The sequence below is a fragment of the Malaclemys terrapin genome, chromosome 7, assembly GCF_027887155.1.
Source record: "Malaclemys terrapin pileata isolate rMalTer1 chromosome 7, rMalTer1.hap1, whole genome shotgun sequence".
In the NCBI taxonomy this organism is placed as follows: Eukaryota; Metazoa; Chordata; order Testudines; family Emydidae; genus Malaclemys; species Malaclemys terrapin.
Window position 1 is genome coordinate 13,106,339 of NC_071511.1, and position 20,832 is coordinate 13,127,170.

The 20,832-nt window shown below is 40.9% G+C and overlaps 1 protein-coding gene across 1 annotated transcript in view; it reads left to right on the top strand.

Moving 5' to 3' along the window:
- CNTN6 (contactin 6) overlaps nucleotides 1–20,832 on the top strand; it is a 221,956-nt gene that overhangs the window by 36,977 nt on the left and 164,147 nt on the right. Inside the window, exon 2 of the mRNA XM_054033268.1 lies at nucleotides 7,915–8,049. Within this exon, the coding sequence (XP_053889243.1) occupies nucleotides 7,995–8,049 (55 nt within the window). The 5' untranslated portion in view covers nucleotides 7,915–7,994. The remainder of the gene's footprint in view (nucleotides 1–7,914; nucleotides 8,050–20,832) is intronic.

The window sequence follows — 20,832 nt, forward strand, 5'->3', positions numbered from 1 at the left end:
TGAGACATACACAATCCAAGCTCTAGAGCATTAAATACTGGAGGGTTGCACATAGCCCATTTTAAGTTGCACTGCCCCTGGAAAAAGCAAGGCCAAAAACATTATGTCATAACAAAATTTGTTTTTCCTTCTTTTATCCAATAGTAATTTTGCATTTACACAGCATCTTGGATCCATAGATCAGCCTGGTAAAATGCTGGGGCTGCATCTTCACTATCAATGGAGAAATGGGTTCAGCTGAGGAAGAGACCTGCCAGTCCTTTAGAAAGGAATTTCTAAAGTGAAGCCTATAGCATTTTAGAGGTAGGAGGAGTATTGAAACTATCTTATTCATCCACAGGCACCATAGAGCCATACGGTGGAATTTCCCTGGGAGCCAGATTTTGCCTTTGGATGCGCACATGCAAATACTAGTGAAGTCAGTGGTAAAAGTGAACCAAGAGAAGCTGCAGTCACATATTCAAGGGTAGAACTTGGCCGCTAGTGTTTAACAAAGGAGGTCGAAAGAAATGACAGCATATATTCTATCAACAGGTACATGCGTATCCCACTGAGGTGTTGGGAGTTAGGAATGTCCACTGAAGGCAAAAAGTATTATCAAAAATAACCCCCCCGCCCCCGAGACTTTGTATACTAAATTTGAATTAGAAACAAGCCAGAGTATTTTCAGCTCCACAGAAACAGTTTACAGTAGTAGTCTGGAAGGTAAAACCAATGGTGACCCAGTTCCTTTCGCAACAAGGGAGGAAACAGGAGCCATCAGTATCAGGGAAACCTTAGGCAAATAGTAATTCCCCCCCCCACCCCCCGCTCCCCCAACAAGATATGATTCAATAATTTGGAAATAAGCAATAAATGCCATAGCAATGTAGGTAAATCTTCTCAGAATCAATAGAACTGCTCACCTTTGCCTTTGCTCCATATAGTTACAAGCATTTCCTATTCATTCTGTTATGGCTACCTGGGAAGGAGTCTGAATGCAGAGTGTCTGAGGGATGAAGAGTTTGAAAAGAAAAATGTATCTGTATATCATTGGCATTCATGAGACAATTCGCATTAGATGCCATAAATCAAGTGCTCAGGAGACAATATAGAGATCAGGAATAAAGAGTATAAGCCTGGCTGGGACAGACTTCAGCTTCTTTCCTGGTAGCTGAGTACATGAAAGAGAGAAATAGGTATTATAGGCCAAATTCATAGTTAGATATCATGACAGAGATATTTGGGTAAGTGGATGGGAGGGAAGGTCGGGATTGCAGAATAAAATCCTCCAACACAGGCTATTAAGAAGAGTAAGATAAGCACACTGCTAACTTATCTCCTCCTAGTTTTAGACACACACTCTATCATATCCTTCTTTCTCTCTTCCTGCTACGCTTCCACACTTCATCTCCTTGCCATGTGAATTATGCCAATGCACTCTCACGGATGTATATTTTGGTCCCATCATTAGCATCACTACTGAATTTGGCCTACGTCCTCTACTGTTAAACACTCTATTTTTCCTCTTCAGATCAAAGTGTTACTATTTCTGCAGTCATGGCACAACATTTTATCGTAGGTATAACTGTCAATGTGCTTGTATTTAACTAAGGGCATGGCTACACTTGCAGATGTAGAGCGCTTTGAGTTAAACCAGCCTTCGTAGAGCGCAGTAGGGAAAGTTCTGCAATCTGTCCACACTGACAGCTTCAAGCGCACTGGTGTGGCCACATTTGCGGCATTTGCAGCGGTATTGGGAGTGGTGCATTATGGGTAGCTATCCCAGCATGCAAGTGACTGCAACGTGCTTTTCAAATGGGAGGGGTGGGGTGGAGTGTGACAGGAAGTGTGTTGTGTGTATGTGGGGGGAGAGAGAGTGGGTTTTGGGGGGGCTGAGAGCATGTCAGCATGCTGTCTTGTAAGTTCAGACAGCAGCAGACCTCCCCCTTCGCCCCACCTCTCTCTCTCTCACACGGCATTCCACAGTAACGGCTTGCATGCTGGCTGTCAGAAATGGAGCTTTGAAAGGGCATTTCCACATTCCTACAGGAGATCAAAACAATGACAAGAGTGGCCACTTGACTTAAGGGGATTATGGGATGTTTCTGGAGGCCGATCAGAGCGCAGTAATGCAACACCTCATTCACACTGACACCCGGGCATTGTAGCCAAGGTGCCGCAAATGCTATTCCTCTCGCTGAGGTGGAGTACCAGCCACGCTGTAGCCGCGGAGTCAGAGCGCTCTACATGCCTTGCCAGTGTGGACGAGGAGTGAGCTAGTGCGCCCGGGGCTCCTTTACTGCGCTGTGACTCGCAAGTGTAGCCAAGCCCTAAGAGTAAAATCTTGTAATTTTCATTGCCCAACAATGTTCTCCTCTGTAAAATGTCAGTTTTCCACCTGAAGTGACTGTCTTTCCCTTTTAGAAAACTAATAGACAATCACAGCAGACATGAGAAAGGTTGCACATTTTCATGGAAATCTGTTACGTCACCAGAAATGACCCTGGCCCAGACTAAGACTATGTCTATCCTGTGTACCTTACAATGTGCCACTGAAGCTGCGCCATTGTAAGGTAAGCAGTATAGTTGCTCTTTGTCACTGGGAGAGCTTTCTCCCAGCGACAAAATAAAACCACCCCCAACGAGGGGCAGTAGCTTCAATGACAGGAGAGCAGCTCTCGCCGACAAAGTTCTGTCTACACCTGCACTTTTCGTTGCTAAAACTTTTGCCGTTCGGGGTGGGGGGCTTCACACCCTTCAGCGACAAAAGTTTTAACAGCAAAAGTGCCAGTGTAGACCAAGCCTAAAACTAGCAAATGGGTTATGCAAAAAGAAAAGTTAGTAACAAAATAAAGTTTTAGAAAACAACTCAAAACACAAATCTACTGAGTATTGTTATGCTATTTCATTATATACATGTCAGCTCATCCTAGTGATGAAATAAATCTATATCTTATATGCTTCTTCCTGTCTAAGAGAAGAGCAATCACATTTCAAACTTTGGCCTTAAGGCACAAAATAATTTTCCCTTTATCTACCGCATCACACTGAACACAATGTCACGGGAGTCAATACATTTGTTTACACCAGGCCTGAATTTGGCCCCAAATAATCAATATTCTAGATGCCGAGACAGAAGTAATTCATGAGTATATTACACTGTATCCATCCTTTCCAACAGAGCTGGGCAGATTATTGTCTGTGAAAAAAAATCTCAAAAGTATCAGTCACACAGTAACACGCTACACAATCTGACTAAGGGTGGCAGAATTGGGCCTTTAGCGATTGTCTGTGTGTAGTTCCTTTATACCCACTTCAGCTATCTTTTTATCCATCAGGCTATATAGATATATTCATCTCAAGCGTGCAACTATATATACCAACCCATAACCATGTAACTCCCACATATGACTATTAGTAATTTCCCCCCTCCAATGTCAAAAGGAGAGGAAGTAAGTGACAACTAGAATATAATATCTGATGAGTGAGTTCTTTTCCATTGATTTGTTTGCTCTAATGGGAAAGCAGAAAAACACTGGTACTGACTACATTTGTAACAAACATATTTGTATACATTACATGCTGTTAATAAATGGACATGCAACCAGTACTTCTTTGGGAAAAATGTCTCCCCCAAGATCATATTTAGCATGCCTTGTTTTTTTATCTAAGTAGATTGTGTGTTTAAAGTATGGCGTAACAATTATAATAAGTGATAGTGTTACATCCAGAAAACAAAGAGTATGACGGCACGATTTATCTTGTTACTTTGCCTGATTTAATGCCAGACTGGGGTTCTAGTCTGAACCAGATTTTCTCCGACTATAAATATTTCAGGGTTTTTTCATTTATTCTTGATTTAGTTTGACAGTAAATAATCCCATGGAAGCTGTTGTTGGAAAGCTGTTGTAAAAATTATTAAGTACTTGTTTGCCCGTAAGGTCTTTGTTTCTGGCAGAATTTAAATACGTAAAATAGTTGGGCTACCTAAAGAAAGTAGATTTTTATTTATTTTTTTTATTATCATGTGCAATAACTTGTGGGTTTGAGGTTAGAAGTGGGAGAGCAGTTACAAGTCAGAACATTGATAAATATCTTTAGCTTATATGAATACCATGATTACTGGATATGTATTCTTGCTATTGGCAGCAGCATGTGCATCTGTGTTACAAGAGACTCATGTTTAGATGCAGTTTAAATGGGCATTATTACATGCTTCAGCAGAACAACCTGACTACCTGTACTAGGTTTCTTTTTTCCAGAAACCACAAGACATTTATATACTCATAGATTAATATTTAACTGCCACTCTCTGAAAGCTAAAAATAGTAAAGCAAGACTCAACTGTGCATCAGACACAGCCCTGTTTTTGGGGTAGTATGGAGCTGCATCGCCTCAGATGAGGGGGGGGGGGCACCAATGTCATTTGAAGAGATACAATGCTTCCAGCTCCCTGATACATTGGCGCTTGAAGAAACCTTTAAGAAGGCATGTGTGCGACATACTCTCCCCAAGTTGGCCACTGAACTCCTGTCTGACATGTCTGAAGGTGAAGCTGAGATACAACTCCTTTTCCACCCCTCCCCACCCCTCTTCAGTGTGTTGTACATCCTCAGGGGAGATGGGAAAGAGCAGTCACTATACTCCCAGTAAGCAGAGGGACTGCAATTCTGCTAAGCCCTGACACAGGCTATGTCCTTTATTCCCTCCCCCACCCAATGCACACCTGCACAACAGTCCAGGCCTAATCCTTAAGGTTTAGGACATACCTATACAAAATTACCACTGTAGTTTCAGATTGGGCAAGATATTCTTACCCACTTCTAGATCCTTGATAATACCTTGTTTTCACATATTCCTAACTGTCTAAAAATTCACCTTTTGAGATACATTTTAGGTGAAATCATTTGGAAGATAGGTGCTATTAGTAGGGTACGTATACTGTGAATTCTGATTTGGTAGCATTTTACAACCACTTTGTGCAGGTGCAAACAACCAGGGCAGGCGCAACCCATTAGGCGACCTAGGCGGTCGCCTAAAACACTACAATTTGGGGGGTGGTGACCGCGGTGGTATTTTGGCGGCGGGACCTTCCGCCGCCTCTGTGGGGGCGGCATTTCGGGGTGGGACCTTCCGCCGCCTAAAGCGGCAGAAAAGCTGGCGGCGCTCCTGCAAACAACACCTAATGCAGAAACCGTGCAGAATCAGATTGTTTGTCTATTATGACAATGCACCTGCAATCCATTAAGGCCAAGTTTTGAAAGTTAGATTCCTAAGTCCATATTTAGTTACTTGAATAAGTTGGGTGATTTTCAAAAGTGTCGAGCACCCAGCATCTCTCATTCTCTTAAATCTTACTTCTTGCTTACATCAGTGTAAATTAACTCCACTGAAATAAATGGATCCACACTGCTGTAAAGTGATACAAAGGAAAGGAGAATTGGGCCCTAAATGTAGATCATAAATCTAATTTGTCACTGGACAATTTTCAGCACTTAAAAGGTCCAGAATGATTTTCTAATTTGATAGGCCCACTTTATCGAGTGCGTTCCGGTTTTGACTTTTTAATGAACTGATTCCCAACAATAAATTACTAATTTGCCTTTTGGGAGTAAAGGCCAAACTGATCCTTTTTTCTTGATTTAATTCATCATACAATGACTGAAATGTCAGAGGAAATTAGAGCAAATTGTTATTTAAACCCTTGGGGAAACATGTTTTATTTCTGAAGAATAACCCTTCAAAAAAAAAAAAAGATTGTTATAGTATGATATTATATTGCTTTTACCTTAATTGTGAAAGTTACAATTCACGTTCATTCCCTGTTCATTCCCCTAGATCTGCCAATGCATCTCCTCTGCCCCATGGTGAAGATGGAAGAGCCACTGCCTTTCAGCACCATGTCCCCAGCTCCTAGGGCATTATGGAGGGTTCTCTGATGGGTCCTGGATTCATTCAAGTGTAGGGGGAACTCTGGGTTTGCTCATAGCTTGGGTGAGATGCTCACAGTCCCCTAGCAAAACCCCATATGGAATGTATAGATATTTTTTTCCCATAAGTCCCATCTTTAGTTATGAAGGGTATGTCTATACTACCCGCTGGATTGGCGGGCAGCGATCAATCCAGCGGGGGTCTAGATACGATCCAGCGCTCTTCATCATCTCTGTTACTCCACCAGGGCAAGAGGCACAGGTAGAGTCGACAAGAGAGCGTCAGCAGTTAACTCACTGCAGTGAAGACACTGCGGTGAGTAGATCTAAGTACGTCAACTTCAGTTATTCACGTAGCTGAAGTTGCGTAACTTAGATCAACCCCCCACAGTGTAGACCAGGCTTAGCAGATGTTATTTCTTTTATAGTTTTCAAATATACTAATAAAAATTTAAGGGAGGTAACCAAGAAGGTCCTCATTAAAACTGGCCAATCACCATTGGCCAGTAAAATTAACATTAAGGTGGTATTTGTGGCATTTCCTTCCCTGGAGTGTATTTAGCATGTGGAATAATGTGGCATACTACAACATTTGTCAAGGTTTGTGGGGTTTTTTGTTTTGTTTTTTTGGTGACTAATACAACTGATTTAAGGTGTTTAAAGAAGATCACAAAACTGAGCTTCTATGAAATCCTATTGTTTGTATGAGTAAGTGAAGAATTAAAGAGTCTAGTAATCTGTAATTTGAAAACCCACACAAATATGAACACTTGTTTTCAGAATTCTTATCTGACATTAACTTTTATCCATCCCCCTTATAAAATAAAATCTTTTATATTAAAGAACATACACTGGATTCTCACCCTGAAAAGCTCCTAATTTCAGTGGGACATTTACTTATTGCAGTGGGACAACGGGGCCATATGCATTTGGAATATGGGCCAAATTCTGGCTTTTGTGTATACATGCATGAGAGCAGAAGTTGCGTGAGTTGTAGGAACTCCATTTGTATTCCAGCCAATTCCAAGACAAGAACCATCTAGGAGCATTAGAGTGTAGGCAGCATTTGGGGGTGTGATTAGCCTATTTATGCACATGCACTGTTCCCCATCCAGCTAGTGGCTCTCTGAAGAGATCCATAAAGATTCTACTGACTTCTTAGCTGGGGAAATTCATTCCTGTGCCAAGGGTCCATGAAAGGCCTATGCCCGATTTAAGTCCCTCTAGAGCAGTGGTTCTCAAACTTTTGTACTGGTGACCCCTTTCACACAGCAAACTTCTGAGTGCAACCCCCCTTACAAATTAAAAACACTCTTTTATATATTTAACACCATTCTAAATGCTGGAGGCAAAGTGGGGTTTGGGTTGGAAGTTGACAGCTCACAACCCCCTATGTAATAACTTTGTGATCCCCTGAGGGGTCCTGACCCCCAGTTTGAGAACTCCCTGTTCTAGAGTGACATTTTGAGAGATTAATGGAACCTAAGGTACACGTAGGACTTACATGGGCTGTTTCCCAGGGCTGATTTTCAGCTGTTAAGTGGTAGAAAGAATCTGTAGGGACCTGTTGATAGACCCTATTGCTATATAAGTGAGACCATACATGCATAAACATGAGGCTCGTGCTTCTGTGCCTGAGGTCTGCTCAGCAGCAAATGGCCTCAAGGGATGGAAACTGCTGTTAAGGAATCCCAGCCATGGGGGAAGCCATTGGGGAATCCCAGCCATGACCCCTTTCCTCTGGCCATACCCTTCTTCCTACTACAGCTGGGAGGAGGCATGGCATTACAAGAAGCCTATATTTCAGGTCTATGGCATCTGAGAATCACCTTTACACTGCAGTGAGCTTCCCTGCACTAGTTATGCCCCATTTAGAGGCAGGCTGTCCAACAGTGCAGCTGGAAATGGCAACCCCACAAGGGAAATCCTGGCTCTGGGTATTTGGTTTATATTTACATTTTAACGATTCAACATCTTTTACCCTTTTTTTTTTTTTTTTCAGACTATAAAGACAGTTCCAGGAAGATATATTTTATTCTCTGCTGATTGGATGGGAGGGATTTTTGACCTTGGAAAGTGGAGATGATGTTGCTATGGAAACTAGTCATTCTGCTGCCACTCCTGAGATGCAACACAGGTAAAATGTTCCATTATTACTGTTTGTGATTGATAAATATGTCAGCATCATAATTCCTTTCTTTAAAAGAGAGGCAATTACTAAAACTAACAGTACTTATTCTCATGAACCAGTGAGTAAGCAGCTTTTCTTTAGGAGAGCCTTTATTGTTAAGCAATACACGCTGCTGACTTTGAACCCCAGGAAAAAAAAAAAGACATGTTTGAAGTGCTACAAGAAAGCAAGATATTGGGCATCAACATACTTCTAAGCTGTGGAATTCAAAAAGGAAAAATAGAAAGTTATATATCATGAGAAATGTGTGACTATCTTCCAATTTTCAGAGGATTGTCTGCTAACTGAAGTTTTCACTCAATGTGCATTTCCAAATGTGAAAATTAGCATGCCTATTTCTGATGTTTATAGTCCATTAACCAAACAATTTGCCTCTTCTTTTCTGCTGTTTATTTGGATTGTCTATGTTAAGCTCCCAATCCTTCTCCCAACAAAGTCAACCCCTAAATTTGCATTGACTTTTAAAGGTTTGAAAGCAATTGGTCTATTTGTCATATATTTATGATGTAATTATATTAATTATAGCAACCTCAAATGATGCTTAAATTAATTATACCATGCATGAATCAGCAGCTGTATTTGACCTGAAGAATGAACACAAGATAATGTAGAATGCAGCCTGAGGTAGCATTTTAAAATAAAATTAAAATAAAACCAGGTCATATTTGATCTAATAGACTCTAGGTATAATCTAGAATTTTAGTATTTCAGTAATAAAGATCTTGCCATTAAATGAATGATTAACAGCAGCTGTGTCAATGACAAATAGCCACATATTAAGCATTTTAAAAGACTGATACACTGGAATCTAGGTTGCCGAGGAAACAAACAATTAAAATAATTACATTCTGTTATTATCTCGGCTTTAATTCTGGACCAAGTCCTCCACCTATTGCATGGCCTGCATGCTCACAGATCCATCATCCTTGCCCTTGTCCTCAGCCTACCCCCATATTCAAAACATGCTAGAATGCATGAAGACACTCAATATATGCTGTGTAAACACTGCCTTCCCTCTCTCTCATGAACTCTGGAAGCTCAGTTCCAGTCAGGAATCAGATTAGGGGGCAAAAATATAGATTCATAGATCCATAGATTCTAGGACTGGAAGGGACCTTGAGAGGTCATCGAGTCCAGTCCCCTGCCCGCATGGCAGAACCAAATACTGTCCAAATATGAACGGATCCTCTCCAAAGCTCCACCCACAAATCAAGCTGTGACTGTTCCCAGGCATACCCAGGGTTATGAGGCATTGTGCTACACCTGCCCTTAGCATGAAGAAGTTTTGGCTGTGCCTTCCAGGGGTCAGCTCCCCAAACTCCACTAGTCACAGGCAACACAGGCATTCCACGCTACGCCTGCTCTCTCTCTCTCTGTCTCTAGATCAGCGATAGGCACACTCCAACTCCTGAGCCCACCAAATGACTCCCTTGAGTGTCCAGCCCCTGTTCTTCTAGACCCTCATTCACAGTTTCTCTGGTTCCAAAGAAACAGGACACTCGGTTTACCAGTTTCTCCTCAGATTGCCATTCTGCTTTACACATAGCACTTCAAGATGTTTATAGTGAAAACAAGTAAAAGTCTTTTAAACAAAGTATAGAGATTCAAGCGATAGGAAGTCGACATATTGGAAAAAAATCGTTACATATAAAATAAAACCATAGCACACATTCTAGAACCTAGACTTACTTAACTAGATACTGTCGTGTCTTGTACGGCAATGCTCGCCCAAAGCCCTTTTAACATTTTTCAGCCAAGTTTGGTTGTGATCTTCTATTCATGAAACAGGTCACACTGTCAGCATGCTTCCTTATTGAAAGATCCGGGGTGTCTCTTTGCACCCCCAGACATACCAGAACAGTGCATTGTCCTTCTACATAAACAGGACACCCCCTGCTGATTGTTTTCCCCTGTATACTCCTTTCTTGTAGATTTTTCAATCTCTTAATCAGCATCTGGCTCAGTATTCAAATAAGCACACAATACACATTGGCCAGACAGAGGGATGAATGTCTCTTACTCACAGCCTGAAAAAAGCCTGTGTCATACACGTCACCTCCTAGTTACCTGCCTTAAGAACATAATTTTCAGTATAGACACATACTTCCTTAAATCCATCCTCACATTTAGCAATATTATCATGAAAAGTGGGCTACTTCCTCTCGATAGGGACTTCACATGCAGGGGCGGCTCCAGGCACCAGTGCAGTAAATGCATGCCTAGGCCGGCAAGCTGCAAGAGGCGGCGTGTCGGTCGCTGTGAGGGCAGCAGTCAGGTGGGCTTCAGCGGCATGCCTGCGGTAGGTCTGCCGGCGGCCAGTCCTGCGGTTTCGGCAGCAATTCGGCGGGAAGTACGCCGAAGCCGCGGGACCGGCAGACCACCCGCAAAAACGCCGCTGAATCCGCGTGACCACAGACCGCCCGCATGCATGCCACCAAAGCCCGCCTGACTGCTGTGCTTGGGGCGGCAAAAAACATAGAGCTGTCCCTGTTCACATGCCACCTTTTAGTGAATTATTATGCTTATATCCAACCTAGGGGATCCCAGTAAAGTCCTATGCACCCTCTATGCCCTATGCCGGTTGGCATCAAGAAGTCCCTGGGTCACATAAGACCCACCTACTTGAGATGCCACTCACACAAGATTTACAGATTTTTATTATCGCATTGTCCCTCTTCTTCCTTGCCTTCTTTTGTCAACAGTGAAGTAGTTAACAGTGCTGACATTTAAACCATCATCATTAGGCTTCAGAATCTTCATCCCTTGGAGATGAATGGGGACATTTCACACCTATCAAAGCTATTGATTCAGGTTGCCTGGTGACTCACACAGACATTACAACATCATTATACACTCAGTTCTCAATCTCCATCAGTGGATATACTCATTTTATTACTACTCCAAGATGTTTATTATTCTGTATGACTGATTTATGTTCTAACTGTTCCATTTCCTAGTCTTTATCAATATTTATTTTTAAAAGGTCTGCATGATTTTGTAATTATGTAAACTTATTTTCATATTCTTCTGCAAACATTGTCTTTTAAAAGGAGCTCAGTATGTCAGACATTTTTGAGTTAAGGGATCCAAAAAGTGTACTGTCACACTGGAATATTCAGTTTTGTGAAGACTACTAAAATATAGATGAAAGACTTGACAACAATAGAAAAATTATGTCCAAGAAAGATAGCATTCAAAGAAGTCTCACATAATCATGTTATTAGTAAAACAGGTACATAATACAGTGCTCTTGGCTTGATCCTGCTGCAATTTATATGAATGGCAAAATTACCATTGACTTAAATGAGAGTAGAACCAATTTGACCAAGTATATGAATGTTCATATTCTCCGCTATATAAATTGGCATAGCTTCATTGACTTCAATGGTGTTACGCGGATTTATAGAATCATAGAATATTAGGGTTGGAAGAGACCTCAGGAGGTCACCTAGTCCAATCCCCTGCTCAAAGCAGGACCAACACCAACTAAATCATCCAACTAAATTATACTAGCTGGCCTGAAATCTACATAGTGGCCATAATCAATCCCACTGTTAAAGGACAAAACTTCTTTAAATTCTTAAAAGTATGGAGTCACACCGGTGTGGAACTGGTTGGTATAAGGGGAGTTAAGTATTGGAACCCATAAGTCTACAAAGAATATCTTAATTAAATTAACTGCATGCAAGACAAATATATATATATTCCTGAGAACCACAGATTTTACATGCAGCAACAAATGTTCCTTCCATCTCTCATTTTCCACAGAGTATTTTTTTGTGGCTCAACAAGGGTTTTTTTGCCACAGTCTACAGCAATAAAATAATAACAATAATGTATGCATGCACAGTGGCACAGTGAAGGAACAGATTGGGCTTTTCTTTTCTTCTTCTTCTTCTTCTTCTTCTTCAATAATCCATTGCTATTTCAATGAGATAATCAGATCTCAGCGTAGCACCGGAGGCAAGGAGGATGGTGAAGATAAACTCAGCGATCATTATTTTAAATTCTGTATATTTGTTATAAGGATGCCTAGTGGCTGTCTCGTCCCATTCTTGTTGAAATGCAAATGTCACTTGGTATTAATATGTTGAGGGAGAAAATCCAACTTCAGGAATAAGGACTTGGACAGAATGTTAAAAATCTGATCATAATAGAGAAGTGGACATTCTATTTGTGAAGGAGAAGCATTCTTTCTTCTCACCATCTCTCTGTCTTTACCCTATCTGCTCTGTCATTTCCAGCCCTTATTCTGCAAGGATAATGGCAAATAATCTCAGAAATGAGAGGAAGGATGAGCTTGTGGTTTAGGCACTATGCCGAGGTTCAGAATCAGGTTCAGTTCCCAGCTCTGCCACATACTTTCCATGTGATCTTGGACAAGTCACTTAATCTCCTGGTGCTTCAGTTCTCCATTTATAAATAGGGACAATAATACTTCTCCGTTCCCACCTTTTATCTGTCTTTTCTCTTTAGCTTCTAAGCTCAGTGAAGTAGAAATTCTGTGTGTGTGTGTGTGTGTGTGTGTGTGTGTGTGCCTAATACGTTGGGGCCCCAATCCCAGCTGGGGCTGTTGGGCACCATTGCAATACAACAATATGATTAATATAAAAGAAAAAATATTGAAAGCAGCTCTGTGACTCTCCCATCCCTTTTCTCCCTCCCACATTAGGCTGGGGGCAGGGGGAATAACCCTACTCTGAGACCGGGTCTCGAGGGAGGGGACACAGAAGTCCCAGGTGTTCTTCACTCCCTCCCAAAAGCAGATCAAAATGATGTTAAACGGGAAATAGAAACAGACCTGCCAGGGGCTGCCTGTGAGCAGTGAAAGGAGAGGGGAACAGTATGCTCTAGTCTGGTTTTCACAGTAGCCAGTCAGCTATTTCATTCCCAAACTCCCCCTTGAGTTTACTGCCATTTGGGAATAAGTGTGGGGTGGGGAGGGTTACCTTTGCCTCTCAGGTTGCCACCCATAGGTGCCGATTCCGTAGGTGCTCTGAGGCTGGAACACCCACAGAAAAAAAAGTAGTGGGTGCTCATCACCCACGGGGAGCCCTGAGGATCAGCTCCTCTCCCTCCCCCCAGCGCCTCCCGCCCACCATGATCAGCTGTTCAGTAGTGTGCAGGAGGTGCTGGGGGGGAAGGAGGAGGAGCAGGGGCAGGAAGAGGCAGGGAAGGGAGTGGAATGGGGTGGGAAGAGGTGTGGCAAGAGTGAGGGTTGGGGAAGCAGTGGAGTAGAGGCGGGGCTTGGGGAGAAGTAGGGTCAAGTACCCCCCAAGGAACTCAGCAAGTCAGCACCTCTGTTGCCATCTATTTTTTTCTGGATTTAAAAATGCTGCTTTTTTGCTCTCCCCTCCCCACCAACATCCCTTCACCCTTACCTGCCCCCAAGACTCAGGGACATGAGCTCTCCCCTTCCAGGTTTCTTGCAGCTGCTGGTCTTCAAAGAAGAAATTGCAGTCCCTTTCTAAGATAGTTACTGCTTCTGCAGCTGGCCTGTTCCCTGCTGACACATGGACTCACTTTGTCAGGGTGTAAAAAGAAAGAACAAAGGAGATTGTGAGATGGGATGCGCCTAAACATCCAAAATTAATCACACACATTATATATATTGAAGACTGGCCATACCTTACTCTCACTTTTAAAAGAGTGAGTGGATCCATATTTTAAAATATACTTTGACTTATTGGACCAAATTCAATGGGAGATGTAGTTGTGTCTTCTGTGGCTGGATTTTGAAACTGTATAAGTTGGGAGAGAAATTCCCTGACGTAAAATGCCGCAATATTCTTTTAGGTTGTAGCATGATGAATATTGACTACATTACATCCCAGGCATCGCTCACAGTCTCTTATAGTTTTATTTTTACCATAACAGCACCTTTAGGAATGGAACAACAGACCATATATTAAGACAAGTGACATCTTTGCTTTTTCTAACAATGGAGTGTGGAGATGGACAAGTCCAGTCCAGAAATGTAGCGGCATATCTGAACATATGACACTTGGAGGGCCACTGAGGAGTCAAAGTTCTGATGCTCAGGCTTCTCTCTGAAGAGATGGAGGTTCTCATAACCTGGGGAAACACTGACCATGAGAACTGTATTTCTGAAAATGAGTTCAAAGCAACAGAAAGTGGGTTAGTTGGTGATGGAACATCCTTCTCAGAAGAACTAGCTGTGATATTTAAAGGAGGGCCTTTCTCTCCATCTTTTGTTGTATGATGGGATTTCAACCTAGATTTTGACACCAGTTGAGGTGCCTGTAATTTGGAGGTATTTCTTAAGATGGTGCAGCCACTTTTCCCAATGCTTGGAGCGTGCAACAAAGGCTGGTGTAGAGTGGGAGAGATGAGGCAATGCACCTTCCTCCTCCTCTTCAAGAATACCCAGAGGGATCTTTCCCTGCAGTGCAAAGATTGCTATTGTGGCTGGCCTTGAGGTGGGCAATACAAGAGAGGAAGAAGGCTCCCACGCTAGTGCTAGCCACAGTCTGTCCTTCAGTGAACAGCAGCATATGCTTTCAAACATAAACAAGTCTAAGTCTTTTTTCCATTGACCAGAAAAATACTGTTGTCCACAAAGCGGTAGAGCAGTAGAAGCACCAGCTAGTAGAAGAAATCCTCTCTGTGGTGCATAGCAGATAGGAGTTAAAAATAACCATTCCTTACAAATTGTACCTTTAAGTCTGTTAATGTAAATGGGTTGGTGACTGCCAGCTTTGCAGAAATCACTCAAAGGAAGTACCTATCACACAGGTTTTCCATGTAATGCTGTTACCCAGGGTTCTTTCAACCCAAAGCTCTTGGTAACTTTTACTCTGTGCAAGGTGGTGTCAGGAAATAAATCAGGGGAGACATGGCCATCAGACCAATAGATGGGTGGCACAAACAGGACAACACACGAGTGCTTTCACTTAAAGCTAAACTTTACTTCATCTCAAGCACTTACACACGTCCGCAACAGGTTAGTAAAACACCCCCAACTCTCGATAATTACTCTCGAGTGGCTCTCGAGTGGCACAGCAGCTGCCGGTGGGGAACACAAGATGTATCCAGAGGGAGAGTCCAGTCCGAGGAAGTCCCCCTACCTCAAACTTTTCCCCCTTATTTTATATACTAGTAACACAATGACATGTCCCTTAAAGAAAACTTGTTAAGCAAACAGCTCCAATGGTCAAGCAAGAGGTTTTCTTCTGATTATTGATTAACCAGGTGTGTTTTTTTCCCCCAGAGTTTGCAGCCTTGAGACCCTGTTAGACACATTCCTGAGGGCACATCCTGCTCTTCTAAAATGCATTTATCAGCAACTTCAACACAATTCTTATCAGGAAGGACACGGGGTCAAGCTGCCCTTTCTGTGGCACCAACCTCCCCCTCCTCCCCTTGGTTAAGCCTGCTGGATGGACACTTTATGGCCTGCTGACTTGGCTGCTTTTGGCAATAAGCAATACTAGTTTCAGGCACTTTACTGGTTTGCCAAAATCTCCCCGTACAATGTCTAAAGTAGTTTTACACAGAGAATAAGCCATTATTAAATACAGGGAACATTTTGCTCTCAATAACACTCTAATCTGGTTTGCACAAAATTTGGCCCACACTCCTACTTTTAGGAGTGATAGCTAATGCTAACATGCTGTTTGTTTCCCTCTGTCTCTTTATAAGAACCGTAGTGTATTATTACTACAGGGGCACAAAACACAGGAAATCAAGCATGTCACTGGCTTCCTTCCCCAAGGCACACCATAGCCCAGGTTCAGATACTATTGTGACAAGGGACATACAAGTCGACTGATCAACAAGAATGATGTTTTATTGACAATCCATTTCAACAGAGGCTTATTGGTTAGGGTTTTCAAAACCACTCAGCGCTGACCTATCTCATCTTCCAGGGAATTCAATGGGAGTTTTACCATTATCTTCAACAGGAGGAGAGTTTGACTGATGCTGAACGCTTTTGAAAATCCCATACATTCCATTTTGAAATTGCAGAGATTTATTTCAATGTTGCTTTTTAAATTAAAAAAAAAAATTGACAACTAGGACAATGAAATATGGTGTCTTCACTTATCCTAAACACACTATTGCCCATCAAACTGACCTGTTAAACACAAGGAATGAGAAATCCTTTAAAATCATGTAACAATATTACAATCAGTATTGTGAACAATCTTTGCTCACAGTTCATTTCCAAGAAAACCATGAACTCTATTGTGGATTCCCTGTAGTGCACAAACATATGGTGCAAAAGATGTTAGAGCACAGATGCTTCTTTGAGGGTCAATTCACTTTCAGGTTTTAGGTTGCATTGATTTACCTGTCAGGAAGATTTTATATACAGTTTTTAATGTTAAGCGATGTGTACTAGAATGCACAGAAGTCATTACTTGAGGTATCTGGTCAGCTGGAGATTACTATATGTGGACAGTGTATAACTCCAAATGTATAGCCTGAAAATTCTACCACCTAGTGCTTTAAATAATTGTTATTTCATAATCTCTTCAATGAGTTACTTTGTTAGATATATTCTATCTAGTCAATTCTTGTATGGTATTTTTCTATTTTAAATCAAGTAATTTTATCTTTGCCTATGAGGCTTAACTCTAGAAAATAACATTCTTTTGGTACTATAGAAATAATTTAGTGTTTTCATTTTGGTATGTAGCAGGTTCAAAGAAAATTCAATTGCACTTCATTATCTCTGCCAAGAAGCTGAGAATTGTAGTTGATTAAGGATTTAAAATATTTTTGAGCATTTTTCTGTTGCTTAAAGTGGAAAAATGAATGTTAAAAAATCAAATCTGAGAAGGTAATATGAAAATGTGTAGGTAACAAGAGTGAATAAATCAGACCCAACCACTGTTTTCAAATGTAAATTTGTTCTAATTTCCTATAAGCACAGAACGATGGAAAGACTATGAAGTCACCTTTTCCAGTTTACTGTACCATCTTGGATTTTTCTCTGATCTAAAGGACTTGATTCACTTTATTTATGTGTAAACTCCTCTAAAGATAAGGCTCCAGCCACCTCACCAGTTAGGTCTTTCAATTTTTAGTTGACCTGGTAATATAAATAATAAACAACAACCGTGATGATAGATAGTAAGAAAAAATGAGTTAATGTGCACTCTCAGGAGTTGATTTTCAAATGTATCAATCTCAGATAATTGAAAACATTTTTTTTTCTTGAAATGTTAAAAGTGATTAGCTTACGTAGTAATGGAAATTGTGGACCAAATCTTCAACTGGTATATATTCTCATAGACAATAGAGCTATGCTCACTGACACCAGCTATGGATATGCCCCCCTCTCCCCCCCCCAATATCACTTTCCAAAACTAAAAGGACAATATCTACTACTTTTCAGTGTGTCATTAAACACACAAAAAAACAAAAACCCTCAATTTTTGGCAGAAGCTTGAAAATAAAATTTCCTTAGTTGTTACTGATTTGCTACTTCCTTTTCATTTAACACATATTCAGTTGTGTTTGGATTTGCATGTTTTTTGTAAAGCAGAAATTAACACAAGTATTTCTTTGAATTCCTTATGTTTGCATCTCTCAGTACATCTGTAAAAGAAGGGTTGTTAGCAAATGCTGGCTAACTCAGTCACTATGTTTGTGGACTCAAGAAAGCTATTTTTTCCCCTTCAATTTCTTGGTAGTTCTCAAGAACTAACAGTTTAATTTGGACACATGAAGTAAAATTCAGACACAGATGATCGTGCGTAGATTGGAGGGGAAATCTATTTGGGGAGCTGGGCATTTTTAAACAACTATCTGGAACACTGACTCCCAATTGCTACCAAAATCATTGCTTGTTGGTTTGTGTGTGCATGAAGCCAACCATGAGTTAGAGCCAGACCCTTATCTATATATTGAGAACAGAATCATGTTAGATTGGGATTGCTGGGGAGAGCCAGGTGTAAGGGGGCTGCATTAAAGAAAGTGTGGAGATCTGAATAGAAGAAGGACATATAACTTAGTTGGAGTTTTGTTGACTATCTGAATAGTGCAGATTTGATCAATAAAACTCACACTAAGCTACATATCTTCCTTCGATCGCCCCAATATCCTGTTGCTACATGCAGTCTGCTCAATGCAACACCTGAGATGGAGTCCTGGAGGCAATCTTTCTTCTTTAGTTTTTTTGAAGTCTTTGTCAGAAAATGGAGGAGGTAACCTCAGGAAATTACAGGGGAGTGCTTGGGCCCTCCGTGCTAACTCAATGTTCTTAGGGTGCCATGGATATTAGGTTGGAGTTTGAGAGCAGCTGTTGTCCATGGCAGGGTCTCACAACAAGATCCTCCAGGCTTCTTTGTATTGCTGACCCGAAGCATTCAGAACTTATAGGCCTGGCCTACAAATATCATGAGATTAATGAGATTTAAATAAATAAAAACAACAGGAACAACAAGAATGGATTCTTTTTATTTGCTGATGTTTTTGAGAATATAGAGTTAACATTTTCAAGCTTTTCTCCTTCACCATGTTTTAGGGCTGAAAAATTACTTTAAAAATAAAATATAATGAAATAATAAAAATTCATATTCTTACAAAACCACATGACTTCAGGAGCTGGGACTTTATGAAAAACACCAAATATTGCAACATTCATGATAACATCTCAATAGTTGCCAATATTGCTTTTAAAATGACCACCATGTAGTGGTAAGCTTTCTTCTCTGCCTTCCACTCTACAGCCTTGTCAGGGGATAAAACCAATGGCAGTATGATTCCTGAAGGGGAGAGGATTTTCAAACTAGTGTAGAAGTCTTGGATCCATATTTCCTTGCTCATCTTCTGCTTCTACATGAAAAGAGGGCTACATAATCTGCTTCATCCAGGCCCACAAACCCCTGTGCTATGAGGGGACTGTAAAGAGGAAACTTATGGCCTGGACAATCCATTTCCTTCCTAGGTGTTTTACCACAGGAAGGTCCACTGCAGTGCTTAGTTACTAACCACTATGCCTTTACTGTTATACAGTTGCTTTTGTTCTTGTATAAATCCTATTCCACTTTGACACAAATAGGTTTTGTTATAACTTAATACCACATTATTTTGCCCCTTTGTCCCACATGAAAATATGCTATATTGTTCTTCCCTGCTTACACTCCAATTATTGAATTCCCTAATAGATACGCTTATCATTGTTAGTGAATCTCTGTTATACCGTCATTATTATTAATATGTTGTGGCAATTGAATCTGCATTAGTGTATTAGTCTGTTAAATCATTTCTGCTATTTAATTAAGTGACTATGTGTGATACTATTGAACTCAAAAATACATGCTCTTGCTTTTCAACTTGCTATAATTACGTGAAGGTCATTCATTTCCATTTACATAAACCAGTTCTTTTAATCTAGTGATTCCCTTCTGAGTGATGCCATAGCATGTGTTGCCCTGAATAGGTGAGAAAGAATCCCGTGGATGAAGCTGTTTATTCAGTGACAGATTCACCTTCCACTTGGGTCGTGGAGGTTGCTGGACTCAGCATAACTGGTGAAGCCCATTGAGATTAGTGAGATCTTCATCTGTATGAAAGAATGGGGAGGCATGTAAGGTCAGGGTACAATGATTACCACAGGGCTCCACCAAACATTGTCTCACACAGCAACCATGGCTGAGGAGACTGCAGTACCAGTTGTGAAGTGGCTACACTGAAACTCTATCCCTTGGGAGAGAGAATTTTTTTCTGTCACGCCCTCTGTGAATCTTCCCAAAAATAAAGTCCAGTTATCCAGCCTGTGTGCTGGGGACAGCATTTTCCCCACCTAGTGTCTTCATCTCATATTTGCATTATTTTTTAATTGATACGTATTTACTTCTGCTTCCGAACAACCAGAGGACACACAATGGGTATGTCTGTAAGATGCCATTAGTGTAAATTATTTCTGACACTGGTATTGATTGTGTGGTTATTTATTTGTGTATAACTCTGAAAAACTGCTTATTTGCTTTTACTGATATGACATTGGTAAATTCTGTATACTGTGTTAACATTTTGTGAAGCATTTTGAAAATATAAAGTGCTATTTATGTTCAATTGTTTTATAGACATTGGTTATAAACCGTATAACCATAAAGAAAATATTTTTGAATCAATATGCTGAGCCTAATTTGTAGTCTTTGTAAATGAGTTCATTATGTTGTAGAACTGCTTATTATAATGCCTGGCATTATATGTACATACACAACAATATATGTGTGCATTTGTTAGTGGCATAACTATGTAAAAAGGATGAGTTCTTAGTTTATTTAATTGGATTTCTGTCTTAAAAAACAAATCAAATGAACAGAACCCCACTCTACATCAAAAGGCACTCCTGATATAGAATGGAAAACACAATGTCATTGGAATGACAAAGCAAAAATAGTGTAAAGTTGCAACACATCTTCCTCCCCAACCCAACAATACCTCATCTAACTGCTAATCAGCGGATCAATATGCTTAAAATTGCCACTCCCCACCACACTGTTTCACCAGTTAGAAATACCACCCACAGCTGCCTTACTCCTCCAGCAATGCCTAATCAAACAGGTGGGTTTTGAAGATGTTCAAATGATCAACAGATTCAAGCTCTTTTGAACTGTGAGGGGAAGAAGGGAAAGAACATGCTAAAGAATGAGGTGGAACATCTCAGGGCAGAAGACAAAGGCACAAAAGCTCGAAGCTGGGCCACCAGAACCCCTGGTGCAGGTCAGGTGGAATATCATGGAGAGTGTT